General features: G+C 43.2%; 1 protein-coding gene across 3 annotated transcripts; it reads left to right on the top strand.

The window, feature by feature from the left end:
• Window positions 1-484: 484 nt before the first annotated feature.
• LOC125513188 (E3 ubiquitin-protein ligase CCNB1IP1 homolog) lies at window positions 485-5,118 on the top strand. 3 transcript variants are annotated; one of them, XM_048678218.1, is made up of 9 exons: window positions 485-838; window positions 2,779-2,873; window positions 2,989-3,061; window positions 3,359-3,404; window positions 3,485-3,515; window positions 3,777-4,032; window positions 4,115-4,278; window positions 4,467-4,731; window positions 4,891-5,118. In XM_048678218.1, exons 2-9 carry the CDS (start codon window positions 2,804-2,806, stop codon window positions 4,895-4,897), a joined length of 912 nt encoding a protein of 303 aa, XP_048534175.1. In that variant the 5' UTR covers window positions 485-838; window positions 2,779-2,803; the 3' UTR covers window positions 4,898-5,118. The 3 variants fall into 3 exon arrangements, with proteins under 3 accessions (XP_048534175.1, XP_048534177.1, XP_048534176.1); XM_048678219.1 differs by having other exon boundaries at window positions 487-838; window positions 4,494-4,731; XM_048678220.1 differs by lacking the exon at window positions 4,891-5,118 and having other exon boundaries at window positions 486-838; window positions 4,494-4,735.
• The last annotated feature ends 4,323 nt before the right edge of the window (window positions 5,119-9,441 follow it).

Raw genomic sequence — 9,441 nt, forward strand, 5'->3', positions numbered from 1 at the left:
ATTTTGACGCCTTCACTTTGCAATGGCATATCTGGTCGGGCACGTACTTCATTGGCCCTTTCCGTTGAGGTGCCAACAACGTCAATGAAGACGAACGACAACTATTGAACGAGCTATCAGATGACTGCGCCATGGAAAACGAACGACGACTACCCTCTTACATGAATTCGACCTAGGGTTTGTTGCTAGAGGCCGGGTTTGTTGCGTGGGAGAAATCGATGTGCGTTGTCACGCGTGAGAGAGTTAAGGTTCATCCTGATAAAGAAAGGGAAACTTTATCTAATTCAATTAATTTTGACACGTCAGCTCGTCCAGTCAGCAACTTTAACACGAAAACCACCTTAAATCAGATTCAATGCCACCTTGAGGCCTCATTGATCTGGTATGACAGATTTGAGGGGGTGATTAATCTAGTTTAGATTTGAGGGGGTGATTAATCTAGTTTAGATTTGAGGGGGATTTGTTCCAAATATAGGCCACAGCACCAAATGCGTGAAGGACAGCGGCCGTCTCCACAGTCGACGACCACGCCTCTCGTCGCGGTCACCCGCGACTCGCATTCGCAACGGCCGTTTCCTCCTCTTCTCCGCGAATGAAGCAAGCAATCCCACTCGTTTGAAACCCTCGCGGCCCCATTGCCGCCACGGCCACGGCTACTCCCATTCGCCCACCCCAACTCCTCCCGGCCCGCCTCCTGCTCCCCGTCGCCTCCTCGGCGGAGCGGAATACTGGCTTCTGGAGCCCTCGACGAAGAGGGTTTCGTCCCCGCCGGAGACCCACCTCTCATCACCACCACCACCGTCGTTCACGAGGTCACCTTCCTGACGCTCGTGTGGAGGTAACTGAGCGCTCCATCTCACCGCATCGGATTTGCTATTAGGCTGCGCTGGGCGCTGGGTCGGAGCTAGTTTTGCTTTGTGGATTGCTGGATTGGACGCGATTGGTCGCGAGATCTCCTGGGGAAATTTGCTTCCGACATTACAGCGGGTTTTGGAGTCGCTACTGCACCAAATTGTGCTCAGGCTTCGATTGCGCTCCTCATGGGCAAGTGCGGACAGTTAGCTAGTAGTACAAGTGCAACTATTCGCATTTATACAGTTCCATTTGTGATGTGTGTGCGGTTGAGTTAAGAGTACAAAAGCTGCTCTGCTGCTCGCTTTATAGTGCTTTAACCAGTCTGTTTTAGCTGCAAATGGTAGGTTCTGAAGAGTATAGGGTCATCGTGTATCGTGTCTGCTTTGTTCTTGCATTTTTGGTGCTCTGGATGCAACAAATTTATGGTGTTTTCTGTACCGCTAACAAAATTATTATGCTGGCTTGTTTGGATCTGTGTTAATTTGAAATATATTCACTATGTTCACTGTTGACAATTGAGATTATGCGAGTAAAACTTGACATGTAATGAACTATTATATTTGAAGCAAGTTGGATCATGCCATTTAGTTGCAATAGTTAATTAGGAGTGAAATGTTATGGAATGCAGAAATAGTTCTAAATGCATATCGCTTGATGCATCAGTCAGAACTCTTGTCTCTGTTATGGAGTATAGAGAGAGTTTGTAGAAGTCTCCCATAAAGCTACCTAATTAGCAGTATTTAGTGGCACTACCACTGTTATCACAGTTTATTTGAGCACTCGTCCAAACATATTATAGCTACTTAGGTGCTCTGAGATAGCTTATCTACTTGATTAAGCTCAAATCAGCGGAATAGGTAACTGGGTTACAATATACTAGATGAATTCTGCATCAGGACTTCTGTATGTACCTGGTATGTTTGTAATGTTGATCATGTCTTGTGTTATATGAGATCCTACTGTTTAGGCGATTATAAGTGCAAGGTTAGTTACTGTAATATCTTGATATATTTTGCACATAACCGAATGGCAAATTTGAATTAAAAAAATGCTTGAAGAAATGCTGATTACCCTTTTTCTTATATGCCAAAAGTTTCAATAGGAATTTATGTGATGGAATTCTGTTACATACCTGTCAGTGACATGGGATACAGGGTCCCCCGAGCTTGCTAAAAGAAGTGCGCGGTATAGTATCAGAAGACGTGTGGAAAAGTGCTCCGGCTTTCCCGAGCACAGCAGAAGGGTTTTAAACATTAACAAGTTTAAATCTGAACTCATGAGTACTATACAAATTTGATACGGAATCACTTAAAGAATACTCGGAGAACATTATAGATGATTCTTCTCTGGCCTATTAAGACCTTTTATGCTTCTTTGTTGATGGAATTCAGTGGGCGAACTATGGCTCCTCAGGTTTCCTATTTCATTGTAAATATATACCTTTATCTCATCTCTGATCTGTGATGTATAGTCCAACCCAGTGTAGTCAAAAGCGAGGTAATGTGTAATGGAAATAACAGAAATTGTGTGCTGCACTTCAAGGCCAACTTTATTTCTCGTTTTCATCTTCATTGTCTTGCTTCCAGTTATTGTTTGCAGTGGGAAAACTACAATGCTTGAGAAATTTTACGTATTGTGGTATCAGTGGTAAATATGTGATGCACAACAAAACTGATTCATAGTTAAATTTCGGTACTCAAAACAAAAAGATCTGGCATTTCATTATGCAAATGCCCTCATGATTACACATTCCATGAAAACAGTTTATGCAGTTATTTCTGCATTTATTTTGTGATTATTTGCACTAATCATGCATTTTGTGCTTCTTAGCCTCTTAGGATTTAGGGCCGTAATGCAGGACACATTAGATGGTTATGATCAGTTCATCTAGTGCAAGTCATTTATCTGTGTTTCGACCTGCAGGGTTCTTCTGAACAAAGAATACAAAATGAAGTGCAACGCTTGCTGGCGGGAGTTGGAAGGACAAGCCATAACAACAACTTGTGGCCATCTTTTATGTATGCCTGCAATCTTCTATCTCTTTCTGTTTAATCGTTTCAACTGTAAATAAGTAAAGTTCATGAGGACTGCTGAATACATTTTTTTTTACTTGAACTGATACTTATTGTGCAGGTACAGAGGATGCAAAGAAAATACTCAGTAACGATGGTGCATGTCCAATTTGTGACCAAGTACTTTCCAAAAGGTCAGTTATAAACTCTTGATATAGCATTCATTATTTCATGCTTAATGTTTCATCCTTCGTGTAAGCTACGTTTCTCTTGTCCATATCAATTTGGGATATCTACAGATGCTGGAGTGCCTACAAAACATCATGTTTCGTGTGTATTTCACATTCTTACTTTTCTCTTAATGAGAACCTTATATACCTATGTCACTTCTTAACATGTTACAGTGGATTCTGTTTTAGTCTTGAGATCAAATTAATAGCCATGTATTAATATGCCGATATCATATAATCCTTTTTTTAATTATTTCTTAGCCATATGAAGCCTACTGACATAAATCCAAGCGATGAATGGACAGATGTAAGTACCCCTCTGAATTCGATTCATAATGACATATGCAGTCGATTTTCCTGTTGTGATAACTTTGTTTGTTATCTCAGATGTCAATGACTGGAGTTTCTCCACAGATACGTATCCTTGATATTTTATTCACTGGACCTAGAATCGTTCTTATGTTATTTTGTTGAATAACATAGCTCACCTCTATGGAATCTAGTGCCTGATTAACTTCCTGTTTTAGTATTCCAGTAACTCAAGCAACCTAAAATTGAAAACAAAAACTGCTGTAGTGAGACAATGATGTCAGCGATTATGTAACTACTGTTGAAGGCTTGTTCTTTTGTTGCTAATATGATAATCATTTAGCTTTTCCTTGAACATGATACTAATCAGTTATGAAGAGTGCATACAGAAGTGTCATGTTTTACATCGGACAAAAGGATCTGGAGATGCAATACAAGATGAACAGAATTGTTGGTCAATGTAGGCAAAAGTGTGAAGTTATGCAGGCAAAGTTCACTGAAAAACTGGAAGAAGTGCATGCGGCATACCAGAAGATGGCCAAAAGATGCCAGTTGATGGAACAAGAGATTGAAAACTTGACAAGGGATAAGCAGGAGTTACAAGAAAAATTTGCAGAGAAATCCAGGTTAGTCTAGTGTGCCATTATTTTCCTTATAGGAACAAAGTTCCGCTCCATCCAATATGTATGAAATGTGCTTTCCTTCCAGGCAGAAGAGGAAGCTTGATGAGATGTATGATCAGCTGAGAAACGAGTATGAATCAGTAAAACGTTCAGCCATTCAACCTGCAAACAACTACTTCCCTAGAGCTCAGCCTGACTTGTTCTCAGGCATGCCCAACATATTGGACAGCGGCGACCCTCTGAGACAAGGTAATTTATGGCATTATGCACGCAGTTGATTTTAGTTGTCTACCGCTCACTCGTCCCAATACTTTGCCTTTCGAGAAGCTATTAAATAGCTACTTTTGCTAAACATCCAGCCATGAATAAGTTCAATACAACACTTTGGCTTTCTAGAAGCTACCTCTCCACAAAAACAGCTCATTCACTTGTTGCAGGATCGATTGATCCTCCTGAAACCCCAGGGCGCAGAGATGAGGGATGGGCTCCACAACCAAGGCAACGACGTGAGAACTCTGGTCCATTTGAGCTGTCTGGGGGTTCTCCTGGTCACACTGCTGCACCTCCGATGGATATGAGACCCAGACAGCCGCCACGGTCCGTCTTTGGAGCTAACATGAACAATTCTTCGACAGCTCTGAGAAATATGATAATCTCACCAGTGAAGCGTCCCCAGCCCCGTAACCGTCCACAAATGTTCACGTAATATTCTCCTTTTTGCTCGTTCATATATTTAAATGATTAAATTTGGAGGGAAGCTATTATGCAACTGGCTCGAGAGATAATTGTTTCAGCGGTGGCATGCGATACCTGTCTATCCCTCTACTGTACGTACTTACTCCGGGAACTTTGGTATGCCAGGTTATAGAGTTGGAAGAGCCGAGGAGATGTTCTGCTTCTGTTCCGTCTTAATCTTGTCTTTGATGTAAGGAAAATTGTTCAGTACAAATGCTGTAAGATAAGTATGTATGTCTCCCCCCCTGTTCTTTTGCCATCGTTCCATCTAGAAATTGTTGTAGGAGATCAATCAGTAATGTAGTTGTATCCTGGGTATTTGATTTTTGAAAGATAATAAATGTACTTCTTCCAGTGGTCTGCTGCACAGACGACGTTTCCTTGTCCAATCCTCGTACGATGCAACACCGAGTGGTCTGCTGCACATTAAATCCTTTTGTTTTGCGGGGATGCTGCACATTGAATCCACCTCACCGGCAGTTCGATCTGATGTGTCGGACATGGATTATACGGGAAGTATCGTACATGTTTTTGTTAGACCTTTATTGAATAATTAATAAAGATGGTCGTATGCATTGGTTGATGCAGATGTCGGGGTTTTAACCCCCTTTTCCAAAAAAAATAAAAAAAAATATAGCACCACTCTTACTACGTGTATATGCTTGACATACTTGAGCAACCAAAGTTTCTGGATGCATGTCCTGTGATTCTGAAATAACATCCGAGTAATTACAACTGTACCAGGGTGATCAGCGGCACTTTGTTATCTTACTAGCAAAAGGCTCGTTGATGCGGAGTATCCTACGGTCATCTTTATGGATCTATCGTTGTTTCACCAAGTGCCAAGAGGACCTATGATACGTGCTAGAGCTAGAGCTCTCGAAACCGAGGTGACTTTCTTCCTTAGTGATATCACATATGATCCACTTGAGACATGGCTACTACCTAAGTCCGGAATGTTGTGCATGATTAGGTATCAAGAGGACCCTTCCGAAGATGCACATGAAGACGGACAAGTCTCCAAATTCACGGATGAAGAGAACCAATAAAAGGAGTCAAGAGCGGCTTCCAGAACCCGGACATCCGGCCATGACCTCGGACATCCGGCCCCTGAAGCGTCCACCATGACAGCCGCCAAGTACCTACAGACCCCGGACATCCGGCCTCAGCCTGGAAATCCGGCGTCCTCCATCCCGAATGCATCAAGGCCGACCCCGCCAGCCCGGACATCCGGCCCCTCGGGAAAGCCCGGACATCCGACCTCCCCTGTCTGCGCACAATGTAGGGCCAAGGCCCATGTACCCCTTCACCCCCTAGACTATATATACTCATTCTCCTCCCTCTTTCTAGGGTTAGCATTGGTTTAGCTCATTTGAGATAGAGCTTTGCTCATCCATCCGGATCTACTCCACCGAGAGACCCCGGCCTCTTCGAAGAAGATCCATCTTGGATTCAAGACTCCTCACGGGAAGATCCCTCGCGGATTCAAGGCCTCTTCACGGAGAAGAACCCGTTACCCTATGTATCGTCCCTTGTTGGATTTGGACCGTGTGATCTCTATGTGTATTCGGATCTAGCATATGTGTGACCTAATCTCGTTGGTTTGAGTGATTCTCTTGTGTTTCCCTTCGTGTTTTCCTCTTGTGTTCTTCGTGTTCACCGTGGGATCCGCTCCTTTTGTGAAAGATCAACCGTATAGGGTTCCACCCTACATTATCTTGGTATCATGAGCCATGTTGATCATGATTTCGGAGCCCCCCTCTTTGTTTTCTAACCTAATTTTGTTGATTTCGTCCCTAATTCAAAAATTCCCCACAAAAATAGCCCCCCGATTTTTTTTGTGATTTGTTGGTGTGATGAAATTTTGTTGGATTTGATCCACAAATTTCATGTGTTGCAAGTAGATCTAGCTTTCCCCCATCTTTTCCCCAATTTCCATCCACAAAATCTCCCGAATTTTTTTTCCGAATTTGCCTCTTCCACACGGAGTTCCTCGAGTTCGTCCAGGGATCCAGAGCCTGGACATCCGGCCCTACCCCCGGACATCTGGCCCTAAAGCTCGGACATCCGGCCCTTGGCAGCAACATCTCCATCCACCACACCGTTTTCCGCCTAACTTTTGCCAAATTTTGCTCCAGTGCCCACATTCACTTCCGCATACCACCATTTCCTGCAAACACCACCATCGCTTAACCGCTACCAATTCCGACAATTTGGTCACATTTTTCTTTGAGAATTTGAGTTAAGGTTCGGTGTCCTATTGTGTTTCGGCTATTTAGGTATGGTTCAACATCAACATCACCGCGGCTCATCTTCGCCACGGACGCGTCATCAACAACGACCACTCCACCATTTTGACACCATACCGTAAGCAAGAACGGTAACCTCATCTTGGTATCGTGATATTCCCATCATTATACATTCTTGCCATTACATTGATAACCACCATAGCCCAATTTTACGTATCTTACTGTAACATCTCAAATTTTCAATTCGGAATGTTATACATAGGTCATCATATGCATAACATATTTTATTTTGCATTTTGGTTTTGTGATCCTAAACATCCTAAGCAACTGAAGGACCCATGGAGAGAGTCTCAAGGCAACACTGGCCTTCCTCCCTCTCGCCGCTGCCAAGAAGGAACAACAACAATCATCAAGACGAGGGGGCGGGGATTTTATTATTTTCATATTTGAATTTTCTCGAATATTGAAAAGAGGATCATTTTGGTTTAAATTATTTTTCTCTCCAAATAATATTTCCAATATTAAAATACATGAGAGGAGATAATATGACTTCTCCAAATAAAAGGAATATTGGAGGAAAAATGCTAAGATCAAACACATAATTTTATTTGGATTTTATTTGAATTAGAAAAATATGCATTTTTTTAAAATTGCATTTTAGGCCAAGAAAATGTTCACCTTATTCTAAATATTTTTATTTAGACGGTGAAAATTGTTTTTGGTATTTTTAGATTTTTTAATATTTATTAGGATTTTCTTGGCGGAATTGTTTAAAAAAAATTCCTGGACCGACTAGGCCGAAGCCCAGCCGGCCCACTCCCGCGCGCCGCCGCCTTCCCCGTCGCCGTGCCGCGCACGGACGCCGAGGGGAGTCCGAGCCAGACTCCTCCCCGGGCCGGCCCCTCCCCAAGCAACGCCGCCGCCCGCCCCCTTTATAAGCCCGCCCGGCCCCCTAGAGCCCCAAGCCGCCGCGCCGCCGCCTGCCCTCGCCTGCGCCGTCGCATCGCCGCCGCTGACGCCGCGCCGCGCCGCGCCCGTAGCCGCCCGACGCCATCGACCGTCGTCGTCGCCGCTGCGGATCTCGCCAGAGCAGCCACCGTTGACCCCGTTTAACCGATCGGTTTTTCTCGGTTAAACCCCGGTATTTTAGTTTTCCGGTTTAATTTCTTAGATCGGTTTTCATCGGTTTATTTTATTTAGCGGACGTTCGTCCGTCCGTTCGTTTTAATGAACGTTGTTCGCCGGTTAGGTTCAGACAACGAACGTTTGTTTATTAGTCTTTTCTTTTTCTTTTATTTTTGGCCACAGACTTATCCGCGGTTATTTTTATCACAGATTAGCCCCTGATCTTCAAACCCTTGCCGTTTCTAAACCGTTTGCCCAAATCCAGTGAAACCAACACCAAAATCTTCATCTCGAGCCCCTCTTTCTGTTTAATCAACTTGAACAAGGTTTTGACAATTTAAAATTTGGTTTCAAGCAGATTTGTTTTCGAAGTTCTCTTGACCATAGTTTCAGTTTCATAGCTCCGATTCAATTGTTTCTTTTTGCAAATCGATGCTTTTTAGTTGAACTTTCAGTTTGGATCATCTTATTTGAGTTTTACATGCGCATGTATGCTTGAGTGCTTATGTATGCTATTGTTTGTTTGCGATAGAATTCCCGGAGTGCGCAGCGTGCTACTACGAGTCTCTAGGTTTTGTGGATCATCAGTAAGTCAACTAACACTTTGATCATACTCTTTATTTCCCAGTTTTTATGCATTAGTTACAACCCTCAAACATTGCATGAGTAGGATCTCTTAACATGTGGGTTTTGGGAAGTAGATGATGAGGTAGAACCTATTGCCCTTTTATTATCAAACCCCTGGAAGTTACTTCTACGTTACACTTATAATGCCATGCTATGCTCGTAGACGTGGATTGGGTTTGAGTGTATCCATGATAGATGTGAGATTGTTAATTAATGGTTAACTTAAGGTGGCTACTTAAACACACATTTGGGTGGATTGGTTGTGGGCACATGGGGATATACAAGTGCTGTCCTTTTTGGTTCGCCACCCAGACTCAAAGGTATCATAATATTATTCATGCTGGAAACTTCCGCATGCAGCCACAAACTATTATGGGCTCTAGCATAGTTGAGTATGTTGCATGACCTCTTCCAGTGGTAGGCTAGCAGATGTAGGGGATGTAGGTTGGTACTGTCTACCCGGGGTTAGAGTTAATGCTTCTGAAAGACTGTGTCTCGGTCATCCGTTTTTCAAACACCATGTAGTGCAAGAAATCCAACGGAGGAGATCGAGTCTTGTGGGGAAAAGTGCGCAAACCTCTGCAGAGTGTACAAGCTAATCATGGTTAGCCGTGTCCCCGGTTATGGACAATCTTGAGTATTTGGTTCTTGAACTATCATGTGGATCTCGTCACTC

The sequence above is a fragment of the Triticum urartu genome, chromosome 6, assembly GCF_003073215.2.
Source record: "Triticum urartu cultivar G1812 chromosome 6, Tu2.1, whole genome shotgun sequence".
NCBI classification, from domain to species: domain Eukaryota; kingdom Viridiplantae; phylum Streptophyta; class Magnoliopsida; order Poales; family Poaceae; genus Triticum; species Triticum urartu.